General features: G+C 42.5%; 1 protein-coding gene across 1 annotated transcript; it reads right to left on the minus strand.

Annotated features, from left to right (window-relative positions):
* Positions 1–1,212: 1,212 nt before the first annotated feature.
* Positions 1,213–16,589, minus strand: CDADC1 (cytidine and dCMP deaminase domain containing 1). Its single transcript, XM_058824988.1, has 9 exons — positions 16,452–16,589; positions 12,911–13,005; positions 11,230–11,407; positions 9,805–10,383; positions 7,822–7,871; positions 6,608–6,777; positions 5,384–5,573; positions 4,703–4,763; positions 1,213–3,527 (listed from the first exon to the last, which is right to left on the minus strand). Exons 1-9 carry the CDS (start codon positions 16,522–16,524, stop codon positions 3,454–3,456), a joined length of 1,470 nt encoding a protein of 489 aa, XP_058680971.1. The 5' UTR covers positions 16,525–16,589; the 3' UTR covers positions 1,213–3,453.
* Positions 16,590–20,285: the final 3,696 nt, after the last annotated feature.

Here is a 20,285-nt window from a genome sequence, read left to right on the forward strand (position 1 = left end):
TGGTGCAGCTTTTCTTCACTTCTTAAATCTATTATCCCATGGCACCACCATGGTGGCTGCTGGGCTTGGCCTTGGCCAGAGATTCATCCATCCTGGAGATGGCTGGCATTGGATGTCAGATATGGGTAAAACTTCTGGAAGCATCTCACAGAACCAACCCCAGAAGCCACCCATGACCAAAATCCTGCCACACTAACCCAACACAACTGTAACCCAGATCTATTTGAAATCAGCACATACCATCAGCCTTCTTTGCATTCCTATTCTCCAAGCAATGTAACTTACTGGATCCAAGAAATTAAAGCCAGATATTTGGAGTCTGGTTTGCAGGCACAATGGCTGAAACAAAAAACCTATTTAGAGGACTACAAAGCTTTTCAGAGTAGTCCCCACATTAAATATGGCTCTGGGAAGCCTGTCCCTTTGCCAGCCTGGCTGCGTCCCACTGACTGCTCACTGTGATCTACAGTGACATTTCAGTTCAAGAGCACTTCTGAAAGGCATCTCCCATCTGTCCCCACATACGGTATGTGGCTCTGCAACATGAGCCAGTCTTGGAGGGCATTGAGTGGATTCCTTTCAGCTGAACAGGAAAACTGTAGGAATAGCTGTAATACACTCCACTGGCTCTTGGGCCTTCAGTCCAAATGCCTGGGCTGGAACCAGGTGGATGTGAAACCCCTGGTGGGCCAGAGCCCCAGCATCACCCACTTGATGGTTCAGCCTCGCTGCCCTACAGCTGCACTGGGGACAGGCACTGTCCTCGGCCTCGGACTGCGGCCCCGTCACCGCAGCATCCTGCTCTGCTCTGTGGGGACTGGGAACCGGGGCCCCTGGGGATGCCCACACATGCAATGCAGGGCAGCAAGGCAGGAGGTGAGACAGGAACCAGTTTTACTGTTGGATGGTCAAAGCTTCGTCCACTTTGATCCTCTCCAACCAAGAAACAGGCCATGGAGGTGGCAGCTTGCAGTGCTCCCGAATGCAGTTCCCATTCTCCCAAGGAAGAGGAAATTAATCCTCATGGGCCAAGGAATGAGATCCCAGCACTTTCCCAGGGCTCACAGGAGGCACAGTCTCATTTGAGACAAATTCTTCAGGCAGAGCAGAGGAAGGCCTGTAAGGAGTGTGAACATTCCAAAGCACTCTGTAAAGTTCCTAATAACCCAAAGCATTTAAAAATACACTTCAGTACTTACTGTCAGAGTAATTTATTAGCAGGAAGCATGTTTTGCTGTAAGGCAGACAGTTAACAGAGAATTTCTGTAATTCTCAGTCAGAAGGCCAAATTATTACTGATAGTTAATACCTGCAATTGAAATGATTGTTCTGAAATGAATGAGTCTCTAAATGCATATGCGAATTTCATACAATGTATAAAATATATAACTTTTACATTTCTTGAGTAAATACCTTGCAGTTTTTATGTAAGAAACAAACATCCTAGAGTTGATTTGCAAAATAAGCACTGAAGGAGATGTCCAGTATTCTGTAGCTCTCCCTGGTAAGCAGACAAGCTGAGCAGCACCTACAGAGTCCATAGGCTGAGAGAGGAACCCCATTTGCATTGCTCCTGTTGGTCAAGATAAAGTCCCTACTTCGTAATTCCAGTAAAAATTAAGGTAGGGTTATACTGACGATCAGAGCCTAGAGAAATTTCTCAGCCTCTGGAAGATTCTGTAGAATGTAGTAAGACAGAAATAAAGCCAGGCTTCCAAGCCTTCAGCCTTACAAAGGATTACAAGTTTCACAGAAAGTTTTGTAAAAAAATCTTCTTTTTAAAAAAAGTAAATAAAAGTAAAGGTAGAATCTTAACTCCTCTTGAAGCAGAGACTAGCAGCAGCATTCACTGTAGTTATTTCATGTGTGTGATATTTGACTTCATTTACTTCTCTGTGTACCCAGGCCACCTATGAGGTTTAAGGGACTTTTCAATTTCAGCTGTTCCTATCAAGATACAGATTTTACTGATTTTGATACCAGCAAACTGATCAGTATAAAACTTGAAGGGGCCTTAAAACTGGCCCTGTTTTTTCCTTGCTTCTACTTCAAGTAGATGACCATTGCCAATGGATTATGGAAACAAGAAGATTTCAGTGGGTGGACTACAGCACACTTTTTATTCTAATTTGGACAGTGTATGCTATCCAGTCACAGTCCTGCTATGCAGTTCCAAGCTTCTCCAAAACCTAAAAGAAACAAAAAGAATCTACAGATGCATCTTAGGACATGATTCTCCTTCCAGGACTTTAGGAAGGGCAGCAAAGACAAGATGCATGAAAGAACTGGGAAAGGGCTGTTTACATATCCTACCAGCAAGAACAGAAAAAGATTTAAAGCATTTGCACTGGAGAGCTCAGCAGAGGAGTGAACAGAAAGTCTTGGGACATCTGCTAAAACAAACAGTTCGAGGTCAGATTCAAAGCAGGAAACAGATGGGAATCAAAAGATTCTGGGTACAACTCTTTGTTCTGGTTATGCATTACTTGGCCCTTCAAAACTAGCCACACTAGACTGCAGTTCCAGGGGCTGTTTCAATGTCACCCTTGTAGCGCAGTCATCCAAGAGAAAAGCACCTGAAAAGATTTGGGCTATTTCACTGGTACAGATCATCCTATCTAAGACACAACAGGACACTGATGGTTTATTAGCTCCTGTAGTCCTAGGAGCCTGTCACTGAAGATTAACAAAACCTCAACACTAGCAATCTTCACAGGTATGTGCCAGTGAGATACATACAGTAAAATGCTTTTATGCCTGCCTCCAGAAACTGAGAAAAAGAAAAGCTAATTTTAGTCTTCATTAATTCAGATGGACTACATGTGAGGAAGCACACGGAGCAGCAAGGCAAGTACCAGAAAACTAAGCAGCTCTGCTGTATGGTAGAAGTGTGTATGAGAGACAAGATTGGTCTCCAAACCATTTAGCTAGCAATGACTGCTATCCCAATGGTTTTGTGTCCATTATACTGAGAAGCAGACTCAGAAGCAAAAGCCACTTTCAAGAAGGGAGAGAGTTGCTGGTGATTATTTACCTACCATTTCCTAGAAGATTCCCTTGATGACTGTATTTGAAGAAGTACAGCTTATTTCTGCCATTTTCTAGCCCAGAACTTATAAATCCATTCCCTCAATCCATACCACAAGCAAATAAGACACCATTTTATTGTTACTCTGATCTACCACCAATGAACTTTCAGTTTTCTTTTTTAATGTGTTAAAAATGATCAGCCACCCAGTTACTTTCACAGAAAATACAAGCAGCATTTTTTTGCCAGGAGCTTCTAAATTAAAAAGACCTTCAGGTAACGCTGTAAAACATTTAAGACATCATAAATAAACTTATTCTAAAATTCACTTTCCAAACAATAAATAAAACTCTTCCTTATTTGAAAGTGCAAACAGGCTGTATTATAAAAAGTACGAAGCAAGACTGCAGGAAGTGCTTAATTATTCAGTAATGACCAAGACACAGTTTCTTGCTTTGGTGCTGCTGGTCATCCAGCGATTTTGTTTTCTGGACCCCATCTAAAGAAAAAAACATGCATGGACCATTAATACAACAGCAAGCATAGCCAATACTCAGCATGGACAGGGACACTGGAGTAACACTGGGGGTGGGGAATGGGGTGGAGATTGTCTTCTTCTCCTTACAGAGGAACATGCAATAATCATTAGCTAACAGGAATACACCAAGGAAAGAGAGGAACTTAAACCAGTGCAGTATTGAAAATGCAGGCACACCACATTAAAGAAAATTGTAAGAGAAATGAGCCCTGTTAAAAGCTGTCAAACAAAGTACCCCAGGAATAATCTTTCTCCAGCTGGGTCATTAAGAGAGAGAGGGACAAACAAGCCCTAACGTTTTGCAGTGATCACTAATGCCATAAACACTACTCTGAGCCCTTCCCTCCCTCCTTCCCCCAGCCCACAAGGAAGTAGCTAACAAAACACCTTCTCCACTAATATATCTCAGTACATGATAGGAATTTGCTCAGAGTATGTGGCTATTTGTGTGCCATAAAAACTACCTTCAGTCTGTCTTACACTCCTGACACAGTACTCAATGCATCTTTACACTGCATGTTCAAGCCTGAAGCACAAAAGTTATTTAGCTGCCATTTTCCATGTTGTTTTCCCCTCTGGATGAGTAACATTTTAATGATTGGTAGCTGACAGCAGATGCCTGTGATGGGTCTGTTTTGTAGCACAAAAAGGCTTCAAAGTAAGACTTATCTAAACTCTGTTTTGAAAAGATGACAGGTCCCTTGCTACAGGGGTGTGTGTCAACAAGGATTTTGTGACTCTAAGGAGTCCAGTCCAATTTATCTTGAAAAATAATGATACTCTTTATAGAACACAATCTAAAAAGTCTTTCTAGAACAAAAGTTAAAACATGATAAAGCAGTCTAAAATTATCTACGTGCCAAACAGCATGTTGCTGACCTTCACAGTAGCATTGCTAGATTTTGCAATGTGTGTCAATGACAAGCATTTTGTTACAAGTTAGTTCACCTATTACAGTTAGTTATTACTATAACAGCTCATCTATTCAAAAACCTCAGAAAATGTTTCATAGCAAAATTTAACTCACTGAAATCAAGACTAAGACAAAACAATCTCAGAGGGAATCAGGTTAGTTTAAAATGTGATCTCACTTATTGATTGCAGTCATAAAATGAATTAATGAAAAAAATACTTACTTTCCCTGGCTGTAGGGTCATGGAATTCAAGTGCATTAGTGTGCAATGGACTTAACTGCCACTGATAAAACAAGAAGAAAATGTTTACTTATTCCAGAAGACAGAATAAGGAGCTAAGTGCGACAGGAAAAGTACACTACAGGCCTTCACTGAAAGGCATGACCTGTGAGGTGGGGAATCAAGGACTCCCTCTTGAACCCTCTTGCTTTGAGGACAAATGACTATTACAGCATGCAGATGTTAAAGCTGCTCACACCTACAGTGCTGCAGTCTGTCATGGAGACTGCCCTGACTGCAGGTGCACTTGGCCACATTTGAAACCCACCACAGCTCTTTTGGGAGCTGCTGGAAGGATCAACAAAATCACACAGCAACCTCTGAAACCAGCTGTCATGCTGTGACAGGGGAGGCTCAGACAGAACTTCACCATGTGGAGAGACCACCTCCAACAACAGTGAGTTAGAGGGAAATCCTCCATGTAGATAAAGAGAGGGTCTTGCCCCATCCTCTGGCACATGGCACAGCAGTGCTCCCCAGAACTGTGACAGAGCAACCTCTCAATTCCACTCACCTGACTAAACAGCACAGCACTCCTCTGTGCTGGCTGCAGATGACTGCTCACTCTACTCTCCCACCAATGCTGCCCCCAGTTTTTAGAATACAGTGCATTTAGACACTTACTGTAAATTTGCTTACACCCTCAAGTTCATCAAACTTCATATAAGATATATCTGCTTTCTTTTTTCCAGCATCATCATCTCCTGCATAGATCTGCTTGATACCAGCTCCTTTAATTAAAGGGACACATTCATCACATGGACATTTTGTTACAAATATCATGCTTCTCTCATCTGGCTTTATTTCTCGACACCTACAAGCAGTCAGAAAACAGAATTTCAGAGTTTGTATCTTGGTAGTTTTCAATTGTTACAAATTTGATGCCTCAAAAAGCAAGCAAAGAAGTGTTATTTACTCTCAGAAGCAACTTATTCCTAATCAAGTGCACAAGTACACAATGGAATCTGGCTTGGTATCACTATCTGTGAACAACACCCATCCCATGTCTCCACACCTATTATTGTTGGAAGCTTCACCAACTGCCACACTTCCTCATTTTGGTCTAGCAAGAACCAGAGCCAGTGGTTTGTATCTGAAGGATAACTGAAGGAGCCAATATCCTTTAAAACCCAAGTTCATATAAGAAATCTCAAGAAACCCTAGGAGCTGACTGTGCCAATATACATCCAAATTCTACACACAGGCATAAAAAAGACTGTGATTGCAATCCACAGTTCATCACAGTGACATCATACATTGTCCTAGTTTGGGCTGGAATACAATTAATTTCTTCTCAGCAGCTGGTGCAGTGCTGTCCTTTGGATTTAGTATGAGAATAATGTTGAAAACAGACTGATGTTTTAGTTGTTGCTAAGTAATGCTTACTCTGAATCAAGTGCTTTGATTCATATTCTGGCAGTGAGGAGCTGCACAAGAGGCAGGAACGGTGACCCAAACTGGACCAAAGGATATTCCATGATAGAGTCACTCCCAGTATATCAACTGGGGGAGTTACCTAGAAGGGACATTGATCAGAGTTTGGTGATAGGGTAGGGCATTGATCAGTGGCTGGTGAGCAATTGTATTGTGCATTACTTGTTTTTACCTTGGGTTTCATTTTTATTATCATCTACTATTATTAATAAATTTTGCTTCAATTAAACTGTTCTTGTCTCAACCTACAAGTTTTACTTTTGATTCTTCTTCCCATTCCACTGGGGCAGGGGAGTGAGCAAGAGGCTGCCTGGTGTGCATCTTCCCCACTGGGCTTAAACCACAACATGCATTTATTGTGGAATTGTTTCCAAACCATCTCATTCTTCTCCGTGGTGAGAACAAACCCATTACCTGAATGTCAGGGCGTTCTGCTCCGCATGGATAATGTATCTGAACTTTCTGATTTCCCGATCTTTTTGCTTATCATCCATGTGTGGAAAATCAGCATATTCAGATCCAACAGGAAAGGCATTGTAACCACAGCCTACAAAATACATTGCTCCTGTTCCATCACAGCCTCTCTGCAACAGTAAACAAGGCATCAAATTTGGATGGTATTTTAACTGAGTTCTAAGTCAAAGTACAGTGGAATGCATACTTTTGCATGCTCAGACAGCTCAGCTCTTGCCAACTGCTCCATGCCTGTCTGAAGCTACAGTGCCTCCACTGAGCCCTGTAGGAACTGCACAGGTGAAGTGTAACACCTCTGTTACCTGCACCAGGCTTTTGAGGCTTTCCTTTTGGCAAGTAATACTGACAGCAGGGACAAGAAGTCTGAAGGATTTAGTCCTTCCTTAACAATGCACATGATTAAATACAGCTGGAGTTCATCCCTGATGTGCCAGAGATGGTGTTTTGCCAGTCTTTTAACAGACTCAGTGACCAGTGGGCTGATAAGAGGCAACTGGCGATTGAAGTAAGAAAAAGAAACAAAATAGCCATAAGCAGCTGACGACGGAAGTGTTAAAAGCAAATTAAGAGTATGTTGCAGCTGCATGAAGAATGAGGCCTCCTGGGATTGGTAACATGCATACGCAGAGATACAAAGAACAAAAACTTTCTGTTTGGATGGGAAAAAGCACTGTAACAATATTCACAGAAAAATACAGCTTTGATCTAAAAAGGAATGTGCTTAAGCCCATACAGCATTTCACTGCAACAAATATCCTCAGGAGACCATCAGGCTATAATTGCACTGAGACCTCTCCTAAAAAGAGCTGTAAAGAGGGGCTGTGCAGGACACATGCTGCCTGATCAGCAGCTGTGGCAACACCTTGTAGCCAGGATACCTGGAATAACTGACAATGACTGGGGAAGCGGGTGCACTAAAAATCCAGAGCTATTACATCTGGATTCCCATTTATTTTAGTAACTGTTGTAGTTACTAAAATAATTTCTACTTCTCCTTCATCTTAAAGCATTACAATGAATCAATCAACTTAGTTACTAAACCTGCATGTGTGTGCATGAAAAACAGAAGTGTATAAACTTAAAGGAGAATAACAAAGGCAAATCCAGTGTATGAATTGGTAAGTTCAAGAAAAAGTAACTTTTCCAATACTTACTGATTTTTCCTCTGCCCAAATAATAGCTCCAACTCCCGTTTTATGATCCTCTAAAATACATAATATTTTAGGAGTAAATAACAAATAAAGCACTTCTGAGTTACCTATACATTAACATATGACATCCTAGAGTAAGGAATAACATTTACTGTTGCTTTGTGAACAGGAGGAAAGAAATGCAGAAAGATTAAAAGCTTGTAAATCATATGATTCCACTGTAAAAGCTGGGCGTGTTCTTACTGCAAGGCAGTCATTCTAAGATTTTGCTGTGTACATCTGTTCACAAATGAAATGAAGCAACCAACACATGGATAAGAAAATGCATGCCAAGAATATGTATGGGCAGGTTCACAAATGTGAGAGAGCTAACTGATAGAAACCTTCTTATTAAGTCATTAATTTAATGACTTAATTTCTGCTATTCTTTAAGTTTACGCTTCTTTGATCTGAAGTCATATAAAAATTAGGCCTATTTTATACCAAATTCAGAGACAAAATTTTAACAATTGGATTTTGGTGGTGTCGTCTATCACCACCATAGGAAAACTGGTACAGAGCTTTCCTTATGTGACTTGGATGGCTTTTATGGTGCTTGAAAATCTTCCCCAGTAGCTACTGGTGAGAATCTTGAGCATATCAAGGAGAAAAACATTTCAGGCTTCCATTGATTAATATTGCAGAACACACTGTTTCCATTAATCATTTCCATCATCCTTAGTATCACTACCATATGCAGTAACTCAAAGAGGGTCTTTCCTGCCAAAAAGGTACTTTATCAAAGCTGTCTTCATCTATATTCTGCGTATTTATTAGACACTGATGAAGAGATGATGATAATGACTGATTAAACCAGCACAGAAAACATCCTATGTTCTTGCTCCCTTTATATGCACCTATATAATAGTGTAAAGCACCTAAATATGTGTGTGAGCTGCTATTTATTTTAATTTCATTGCAGTACAATAAAAGTTGGCTCAAACCCCAGACCTGAGTCCAGGCTTAATACTACAGCTAAACCTGAATTTTGCTGCCCCAAGAGTACTCAAGCTTGGTCATTCCATCTTGTTCTGTATAATGGAAACTGTACAAAGAACTCATAACTGGTTCCATGAAACTTCTGAATTACATCTAAAAAATGTCATTTCTGCAATTTTTGGAGACAAAATTTGCTGAGGGTACCTGACTTAACAGGTTGGGTTTGGATGGGTGTGTTGGGGGATTAGTTATGGTTTAAGCTTTGTACATGGACTATTTGTTTGCTTACAATGGTTTAAAAAAAGCAACTATCATATCTAGAGTACAAAAACATCTCTATGGAGTACCACCAAGTTTTCTGTTCTCTGGAAGAACTTATCACTTTCCTGCATTGGTAGCCAGAGAGAATAAAGAAGCTAACAGAAGTCATCTCTATCAAGGGAGAATCAATAACTATCTTTCTACACCAGAAACCTGGACATAAAACTCCAGCATCTGTGCAAAGAAAATCCCCACCAGACATATAAGCACTTCCACTAACAACATTAGGACTAGGAGACTTAATATAATGGTACTTAATGTCCTTCTGAAGGATATTATTTCAGTGCTTTTTTTCTGAAGAGTACATAATCTGCTTGAAATATTGACATTTATTTGATAACAGAAGCATCTTGTGAGACTTCAGTAAAAAGAGCCTCAGAGCAGCTTGAAGAATTTAAATGTCATTCTGTTCTATTATCAGTTGGGCGTTGGACACATTGGCAGGGCAGAGTTTGCCAGCACTGTATGTGAAACACCTGCACTGATTTCCTCATGGAAAGCTTTCACACACAATACTGTGTGCCCCTGAGGAGTCTTTACTATTATTGTTGCACTCATTTCACACGTGTAGGAATGGCATTGAGCAGCTTGCTCAAGGAAGTATTTGGAAGAATAAGACTGAAACGAGGAACTTGCTCTACTGCTGAGCCCCCTACGGATCATTCCTTCACCCCAGTAAGGACTCACCTGTCCGATAGGCAAGCAGCCTGGCCTGTATCATGCAGTGCCTGGCCACGTCCTGGGGCAAACACTGATCCTCTGCCTCGTTTGTTCGCTGGGATCCGCTCCTGTAAAACCCAAAGCATCCAAAGACAGGCACGCTCGCAGCCACTGATGCCAAGACCAAGACAAGATCTTTCATATTCTGTCTAAGGTTGCTGAAGTATGGGTTTTCACAGAGGTTCTCCAGTCCCATTGTCATCAATATTTGCTTGTGTATTTCCTCATTTGAAATTAGAAATAAACTTTCATACTCTTTTATTCTCTCTTGCCTACATGCAGTATAAAAGTCAGTGTTACAGTCAGGCTGTGATTTTGCTATTTTCTGAATAAAATCAAACTTGGTGGAAGTTTCTTCAATAAACTGCACCATGTAGCACACCAAAGGCTGAAGCAACACACATACACGAGCACGGCTGTTTGACTTCAGTCTTTCCACTGCTTTGGCATCCAGCTTTGCATCCTCAGTGCTCATTGGATTGGATACCTCGCTCTGCAAGCTGATTTCAGGATCTGCAGGCCAGTAAGAAATCCTGTTGACCCCAGCTGGAAGAGAAGATAATGCAGCAGAAGGAACCATGCAAGCACAGTGGAACATAAAGCTCATATTCAACACACTATTGTCTAACCCTGGTTTTGCTTCTTTAAGGCCCTAAGTCCTCTCTAAGGGGTGTCTAGACAACAAAAATGGCGGTAGATACAAGTATCAAGGGTTATCCAACTTGATAATCAGACTACAGATAAAAATTTGAGTTACCCAAGTTCCCAGATCTTTGTGACTGCCTAATTTTGCATCTTACATACAACAGATAAATTAGCAACACACAAAAATAGTTAGCACTGACAGTTAGCACTCAGCAGCACATTGCCGCTGAGATTAAAAATCAATATTTGCAGAAGGGCTGTACCGGCAGATCCCATTTCTGGAAGTGAATGATCTGGTTTGTCTTCGTATCTCATGGGAAAGGAAACCCTTAAGTACTCCCTGTGATTTCTGCATAAAAACCCACTCTTCCCTGGGGTCAGTGACAAGCAAAGGGAAAGCAAGGGAAAATACATCCATCTAGGCCTTGTCATGAGGCTTAGGGCTGCTCTGGCAGAGTGCAAAAGGACAGTCAGAACCTCAGCAGTGCATCCCAGCCAAGAGACAAGCACCATCAGTAATAATGGTTGCAAATTACAGGGAAACAGGGTCTTGGCAGCAAACCCCAGTTTCTTGACCATCAGCTCCAAGAAATGTACATTCATTTTTTCCTTATGGAAAACATCAATGCACACTACACAAATCAGGGATTGGCATTCACAAGTGGGACAGTCCAAAGAGAAAACAGGCTTTCAGTTTATAATTACAAGTGTAACATTTACTCCCACTCTACTACAGTCATTGCTTACCATTTACAATCATTTTTAAACAAGTTGAACATGGTTTTCTGGAAAAATAAAGATCACAATTTTTAAGTCTTGATCCGTGTTTAATGAGCGCAATCTGGCCAGCATGCAAGTCTGGACTGGAGCAATGAAGACCAATAATCTTCATATTTTTCACCACAACCAGACCACTCTTCTTCACCTACAGAAAAAGGCATTATTACTATTTTACTCTTTTTCAACACTGATTCCATAAAGATGTTACATCTCTTCCTTGGATAATAGTAACCAACCAGCAGTAGAGCACAGAGCTCTTCAGTACAAGCCAATCATTAAACAATCTGCACTTTCCTAAGCATTTCTTCTTGTTGTTTTCTTTTCACATGTGCCGGTTAATATCAGGGTGCCGTGTCTCTGTCAAACTCCAAAGAAGGACTTGTCACAAATTCCTGATTTTTTCTGGTCATTTCTTTGCCCTTAACAAAACCCAGAAGCAGCATAGAAAATTCTGTCAATTATAGCTGGAAACTTCTCTGAATCAGCCAGCATCTGGAAATGCTCATGAATTTAATTTCTGTCTTAAGCCTGACTATCCTGGGAGCCAATAGCTTCCTTAGCTTTATTTCATCTCTTCATTAATGTAATAATCCTGGTTCTAAAGAATCTTCCATGGAAGAAGTCTGCACACCACAGACAAGAGCTACTACATCTGGATTCCCATGTATTGTGAAAAAACTGGATAAAAACTAGTTTGATGAAGCTGGTGACACAGATCTCTTTAAGCAATCCAGCTGCTACTGAACACTGCTGCCTTAGATCTGTAAGTTATTCAACTGCTTTGTGGTTACAGAAATGAGACTTCACTAAAGCCCTACGTACAAGCCAAGTGCCATTTCTAACTGAATGACTAAATTTCAAACTGCTTTTGAAGGCTGTAGCTGCTGCTCATCTATTCCTCCTTCAGATCTAGCCTGGGACATACCCAGCTCCGAAAATTAGGCCTAATTGTCACTCAGGTTATTCTCCCATCTCTTCTTGCCCTGGCTGATACATGTGCTATGGATCTTAGCACATGGGTATGCTCTGCACAATGCAGTTATCATTTAAAAGCCCAGTAACAACTCTGATCACAACAGGACATCCTGTTCCAGGTCAGTCTGAAAATGCCTCTTGACTTTGAAGAGTAACTGGTTACAGTTTAGAAGACCCATTCTCAAGGGCAGCTTCTTTTCCTTGTCACTAAAGTAGTTACCAGAAGTTCTTGACCAGCAAACATTTCAAGTACTCGTGTACACCTCCACGGTATAAAGGAACTGTTCATCTACAGGCATGAACATTGTAACTCTACAAGAGTCTCTCTGCACCAACAACCATACTGACTTTCCACACAGGGTACATACCACACCTCCTTTGTCATGCTCTTTAAAACACTGGCTGATTTTTAGTACTTGCCTCACCTTTTGGGGTAAGTATCTTGCCTTTCACAGTTTTTCAGAAAGAGCATGCTATTTAGCCATCTTGCTATTTTTCTCCTACTACTGGATTTTTTTCTACTTCTAAGAAATATTTGAAAAAAGTTTACTACATTTGGTTGTTTGGTTTTTTTTTTTAATCTGGACTATGTGTCATCTAAAGAGCAGTTGGGTTAAATTCACTGAAGGAGCCCTTCAGAAAGACCAATTAACAATAAGCACAGACATTTTACCTGGGATTTTTTCTGCTGCTCATGTGAGGGAAAGAGCTCCATCCAGAGACTTAATAAAGTAAAAAGATTGACCTTAGAAAGTCTTGGCATTTGACCTGTTTTGAAGAAAAAAAGAGAAATATTTATAAGAGAATATTTATAAAGAAACTCCATACTGCTGAACATTATTTTTCAAGTCTTTTATACCACAGCTGCTACAGAAGCTGGTTCTGCTCTTGCAGCAGCTACATCCACACCATCCCTTTCAGGGCAGTTATTGCCAACTCATGACGTTCACATCTAGATGCAGAGATCAGATTTGCACAACAAGACGAACTGGTGAAATTTTCACTGAGCTTCAGTGACTTTGTTGGACTCAGAGGGGTAGAGCAGAAATCACAGATCGGACCATCAGACCCCACAAAACTTAATGTGCTCAAATGATTCACAGATGCTTAGAGAAATCTGAGACAGGTTCTAATTCAGCTTCAGGCTCACCACAGAAGAGGGCAAAAATATCCAGGTACACACATCATGATCTTACACTGATGCCTGCAGCAAGAGAGGATGAGCTATTGTGAAACCTTCCAGTTACATCAGTTCTGGAGATCCTGCTTCTGGATTCTCACAGTCTGCTTAGATTTTGGCTAGCTTTTTTATAAAAATTTAAACCTTTTGCTCAGGCTGTCACTTCTGACAAAATATCCAAATCCAAAATCCCTTCTCAGAGCACCACCTTGTGCTGTGCTTCTAGTCCAAATCTGGAAGTTGTCCTGTGAGGGCCAGCACAACTCAGCACTACTGAGTGCCCCACAAAGGAAAAAGGAGGAAGCACTGACTGTGCTGCTCAGTAAAGCTTGCACCGTTCCAGATGTAAAGCTATCTTGCCTCACACTTGGCAAGAAGTTTATAAAGTCTTGGAAATATCTCCAGTCCCCATTTCAGGGGTGCTTACAAAGAGCTGTAATGAACACATATTCCTCTGCAGGTCTCACATGTGCTGTCTGACAATAGTAGTATTTCTATCTTTTCCCACAAATGTTACAGTGTTTGCAAAGGAGGTAATGGCAGTGGCAAGAATGGAACAGAATAGAGAAAAACATTTGTTAAGTAGGTCTAGCAGCTTGGAAGAGATATAATCAGATACTAAGATTGCCTAGCTGAGGGAGAGGTTAGTTTAATGACATGTCTGTGAACCCAAACAATTAGAACAACAGATAAACATATGCAATCCATGACTGAAACACCATTTTCAGATGGTATTTTAGCAGCTTTTTTCACACATAAGAGTGGTTTGAAAAGCAAATATGGGCCTGTCAGCAGCACTATCTGATGCCACATTGTCCACTGTTCCTGAGGCTGCCCAGCTCTGCTACCCCACTTGGCACCAGCACTGCAAGGGGCACCTGGTAGCACAGTCAGATACGTGTGCTAGAAATGGCAAGAGGCACACACCAAGACCTGTTGTCACCTGTACTAAAAGGCAACAGTAAAAAGAAAGTCTACAGGCCACACCTAAAGAAGCAGAATCTGTTTTGTTAAATGGGCACTTGAGTTCATTCTCATTACAGCCCCTGTTTACTCCTGTCATGGCACACACATGTACAGTTCCCAAGTGGCAAGGTAAAACCAACAGTGCATTTTATACCAATGCAAACACACACACCTTTGTGTTTTCTGCAATGGCCCACAATGTGGCACACAGAGTAGACTTAAAACTGCATGCACCACGAAATAGTTTTAATTACTCTTTGTTTTCTTGCACCTAACCCAAATGTGACTCTCAAATGCATGGGAAACAAACTGAAGAACATCCTGACATGAATTTATATTGAGAAGCAGGAAAATATTCTGAAGAAGGAAAGATCTTTAGTTACAGTTATCATATCCGAGTGTTTGCATCTTACCTCAGGCAGTTAAACATTCCCTTAGGTTAACAGGATGAAGAGAAGGCTGGTTAAAATGGACTGGGAAAAAGGCAGGAGATGCCTTACAGAATTAAAAGCAACTGCAGAAGACTGGGGAAATAAAGGAATCAGGCTCTCTGCTACAGAGAGCAAAGCCACATAAGAGGAGTGATCTCTCCAGGTGCATCAGGCCCACCTCACACAAAGGTATGATTTTATTCCTCCTAGTTATGGATCTTGCTTCAGTGAGGCGAGGCATGCTCCAGGGAAAGTGTGTTTGTGTGTGTGTGTGTGTGTGTGTGTGTGTGGAGGCTGGTGCCATAAACCCTGCTGCACCTGGAAGCCAACAGGAGCAGGGCACAGCCTACCCGGACATGGCTCGGATCCAGGATTGTGTCCTGCCAACAATGCAGGAGTTCCTAGCCCAAAGCCTGAAAGCTTCTAACAAGTGCTTGACACCAAGGAGGAAGCTTCCACTGACATCACTCTGCTGCCTGGGAAAAGGAAACTAAAACCCATTTTCAGATTTAATAAATTTTGCTTGCTTGGAAGCAGGCTTTCCACAAAACTGGGATGAAACAAAAGTCATATGTCCACCCAGGAGAGCTGGCTGCCCTGCCATGGTGCTCAGTCTGAGAACCACAAAAACATCACATCTGTATGCACACACCACTCCCTTGGGACACAGCAGTGGGGTCTGTGCAATCTACCAGCATCTGTTTCTCCTGGGCACCCCCAGCCCTGTGAGAAAGTTGCTCTCTACCAAACCCATACCATAGGCCTGCTGTGCAGTTAGTTAGAAAACCCCGCAGGTGAGCATTTTCCTGCACATTGCATTGTATGCACATTAAACATACCTGGTATAGGGCAAGAAATTGCTGTAATGGGATGGAAGGGGGGAGCAAAATACAAACCTATGTTATCAAAAGGCCCTCGTGGAGAAGGGTGTTGTCAAGAAGGACTGCAGGAGGATGGAGAATATATATATATATTTTTTTTTAAATTTATAGATATATGCTAAAGATACTACACAAATAAGTATATATATCCTTTATGTATATATACACACGCTGTATATGTAGCATAAATGTACACACACACACTATAAATATATAGTATCAAGTGCATATAAATATATATATATAAAGTATCTATATTCTTATGTACTAGAGATATGCTATCTATACTTATACGCATATTTACTTATGAAAGTATAGGTACATATAAGTACACAGATACTTTATATATACACACACGTACATATATGCATATATATATACATATGTAGATATATGTATATTTATGTATATATGCACGTTACTGCACTGTCTGTGGCGGTCAGGAGCACTCTGTGAAGCATCACCGGCAGTCACCGGCAGAGAGGGAAGGCGCGGGCTCTCCGAACAGCCCCGGTATGAGGCTGAAAGTGTCCCCTGAACAGAGGACAGACCAGGCGGTCCCTGGAAGGACCCGGTGGGTGAGGCGAGACCCGCGAGGGGCCGGTCAGCGCACACCTCCCTCACATACACCCACCCGGCCCGGCCCGGCCCGGCCCGGCCCGGCCCGGCCCGCCGTCAGCGCCACGGGGCCATGGTTCCGTCACGGCGGGCCAGGGCCCGTCCCGCCCTCCCTCCCACCCCCGCAGCCCGGCTCACCGGCCATGCTGTCGGTCTGCGTGCTCGCCGCTTTCACCCGCGGCCCGGCCGCCGTCTCCTCCGCGCCGTGCATGGGTATGGGTATGGGTGCGGGCGCCGGTACCGGAGCACCCCCGCCGCCGGCCCGCACCTCCCCAAGGGCGGTACCGCCCCCATGGCCGCCCCCGGGGCGCACGGCAACGGCCGCTGACGGGCTGGCACTCCAACCAATGGGAAGCGCGAACGGCGGGGAGGGCGGGGCTCGGAGGGGCGGGGCGGTGGCTCCCAGCGGGATCCGCGCTCCGTAGCGGGAAGTTAACGGGGACACGGGGACACTGGGACACTGGGAGAAGGGCACGCGGAGTGCGCCGCGCTGGAAGCGGCCAGCAAGGATCAACCAGTCAGCTTCTGGCTCGGCACAGCACCACCCCCAAGAGTGACACCATGCGCCCGAGAGCACTGTCCAAACTCTTCTCGAGCTCTCTCGGGTTCCAGTGCCCAACCACCGTGTGGGTGAAGAACCTTTTCCTGATATCCAACCTAAACCTCTCCTGACACATCTTCAGGCCATTCCCTGGGGTTCTGTCACCGGTCACCCCAGAGAAGGGATCAGTGCCTGCTCCCCCTCTTGCCCTCACGAGGAAGCTGTGCCTGCCATGAGGGCTCGCCTCAGTCTCCTCCAGGCTGGACAGCCCAGGTGCCCTGAGCCGCTCCTCGCACGGCTTCCCCTCAAGGCCTGTATTCGTAGCTCTCTTTTGGGCACTCTCCAACAGAACCACAGAAGAAGACTCAGAATATTCTGAGTTGGAATATTCCACCAGGATCAAGTCCCGCTCTTGCTTGAAAGGGATCCCAGGAAGTTATTTACTGCAACAGGGGGCTCAGCTGCAAAATGGTGCAGGTGGAGCAAAGAGAAAAGCCTCTGCTACTGTGCTGTACTTTCTGTGCTGAGGGACCTGGGGGCTGTGCTCTGACAGGTTATTCAGCTTTCATCAGAGGTGTCTAGAGGGACCAGCCTTCATTAAAAAGCTCTGCTGGGCGTCTGTATAAACCAAGGCATCTGCTTGTGACCTCTGTGCTTTTTGGTCAGAGCCTCTGAGGTGGTGTTTAACGTCCCCACCATTTTTTTCTATATATCAGGGCATGTAAAAGCTTCTCTGTAGATACATTTTGGAGGTATATCCATAAACTGCTGTCATGTATAAAACCCCCAATAATTATTCAGAGTCAGTGACAAAAAAATCCCATCTTGAAGAGTTTCAGAAATCTTAGACCATCTAGACAAAAAAGATTAAGGATTAGAAGGACTAAAAATTAATAAAAGAATTCCTGAGGATTTAGGTCAGGAATTCCTGACCAGACCATTGCTGAATTCTGTGTTAAAATAGACTGTATCAAGCAAAAGGGTAACACCTTTCAGTACATTTTTCTCCTGGTATCCTAAAACCAAACCAAGATTTGCCAGAAGTCTCTCTGCTCTATTACACCTTGAAGAAGTTTTTCCCCCCCTCCCTGTGTTATAGAAACTTCTTTTTTCACAAGTAGCTTGCTGATTCAGACACAGTATTTGACTTGTGTGCTCTAGGGTTTCTGTTTAGAGCTGGGCATGGAGGTGGGCTGTTTGAGGGTCAGTAAGCCTGAAGTCAGTGGAAATCAAAAAAAGAAAAGAAATAGAAGAAAGGGAATAAAGGAGAAAGATGGAAAGAAAGATGGAAAGAAAGGAAGGAAGGAAGTGTCGGAAGGAAGTGTCGGAAGGAAGGGAGAAAGAAAAGAAAGAAAAAGAAAGAAAGAAAGAAAGAAAGAAAGAAAGAAAGAAAGAAAGAAAGAAAGAAAGAAAGAAAGAAAGAAAGAAAGAAAGAAAGAAAGAAAGAAAGAAAGAAAGAAAGAAAGAAAGAAAGAAAGAAAGAAAGAAAGAAAGAAAGAAAGAAAGAAAGAAAGAAAGAAAGAAAGAAAGAAAGAAAGAAAGAAAGAAAGAAAGAAAGAAAGAAAGAAAGAAAGAAAGAAAGAAAGAAAGAAAGAAAGAAAGAAAGAAAGAAAGAAAGAAAGAAAGAAAGAAAGAAAGAAAGAAAGATCCCATCTTACAATGGCTTTTAATCAAATTATGATCTTGAATTGGAAAGCTCCCACTGACTGGATTGGGACTAAAGGATTTGCTGCTTCTGTTTGCCTTGCATCGAAAGCTGCAGGTAAAAGCTAGAGGGCAGCAGACAACAGCATCTCTGTGGAGCATGAAGACGGTACTCATTCGCTCCAGAACCAGGAGAAATCATGCCATTCTCCAATATTTGTTGAAAGGAAAATGGCACCAACTCTACTGCAGAAATCATTCCTGCCCAGGGACTAAGTGGGCTTCTTTTGGCAAGATTACAGTGGAGAAGATGATGGTAGTAATGAGGAAAAGTGGGTCTTAGTCTTACTGTTCTTTTATATACAATTCAGGGCAATTCAACATTTCTAGTTAACCAGTATGCTGCCCTCTGAGCTTCAATTTTTATAATTTACAGATTGGCAAGAATTTCTGGATGGGCCTTTTGTCCTTGAAAGAGACCTGCTGAAAAAACCTACTGCTTCTCTCAACAGCTGCAGTTTGTTCCTGCATCTGTGTCTTACAAACCTAATTCATTCAAGTGATTGGTGGCTTAACACCCCTTTCCCCTCACCCTTTTTTTCTTTACTCACCCTTTTGCTTGGATGTCCCATTTGAAGTGTCCCAGAAGGCTGTCATTGCTGATATGTTGTGTTTTGATCTGATAGATGTGAGAAAGCAAAAGATCTCTCTGCCACAATGCCCTTTGGAAGTTGTCATGCCCCTTGTGTTCTCATACCCCTGGTGTGTTCCCATTTGTGCAGGTACCTTCTGATACACAGCTAGGAAGCTGTGTGATCATCTTGGCTGATGACTTTCAGGATTTATCTTTTGCAATAATTTAATAGCCATTTGGTATAGCAACAGTGCTCACTGTTTAAATTTACTGAGATGTTTTGCTTGGCTTTTATGGTGCTTCTTGTATCGCTGTTAGTACGTTTTTGCACCCTCATCTTCATGGTATCAGTGGACTGAAAATCTCATTCCCCATCACCATCTCTTTTGGGGTTGATTTGCTGAGAAAACTTATTCCTGCATTGCAGTTACTTGCTTTGCAGTATTTTTCTGCATCTGTGCTCTGCAGGTTTTAGATCCTGGATTCAGGTTTCAGATCCTGGATCCAGGTTTCCTGCACTACCATCAACTCTTTTAAGGTAGATAATTTCACACCTACCTCAAAATTCTAGCTGGAGTATAATGATAAACAGTGAAGCTGTTAATCTGTTTAAAGACTACTAAGAAGAACTTATAGTGCTTATTCTTGGGGATTTGGATCTTTGTTAATCTCTAGGAGTTCTACTTTGACTTTTGTTTTGCCTTCTGGATTAAAAAACAAATCCTGTCCTCTTAGAAAGTTTTATCTGTGAGCTGTTAAGCATCTGTAACAGCTAGGCCCATCAGTTCATGTAGGAAATATCTGGTATTTGTTAGTACCATGCAAACACAACAAGGTGCTCTTTTTATCTCTTAACACCGCTTGCATAAATGACCTTGGAAGAGATGTGCTTGCTTTACAAAGCAGCGTGCTGAAGTACGCGCAGCGGGAAGGGAAGTGTTGGAGTGTGTGGTGGCAGGAGCGTGATTTGTGATGGCTGTGCTGCTGAGCCGGGAAACCTGCCCTGAGCAGGAGCCCCTCCAAGAGCCTCTGTCTTTATCCCTCACTGCCTCTTCCACTGCTTTGTAAAACAGCAAGATCAGGAGTCATGTAAAAGTCAATTTGACAACAGTGAAGGCAGCATCTGTCAACTCTATGTCATGGAGGCAAAAAA

This window comes from Ammospiza caudacuta, chromosome 2 (assembly GCF_027887145.1).
Source record: "Ammospiza caudacuta isolate bAmmCau1 chromosome 2, bAmmCau1.pri, whole genome shotgun sequence".
NCBI lineage: Eukaryota > Metazoa > Chordata > Aves > Passeriformes > Passerellidae > Ammospiza > Ammospiza caudacuta.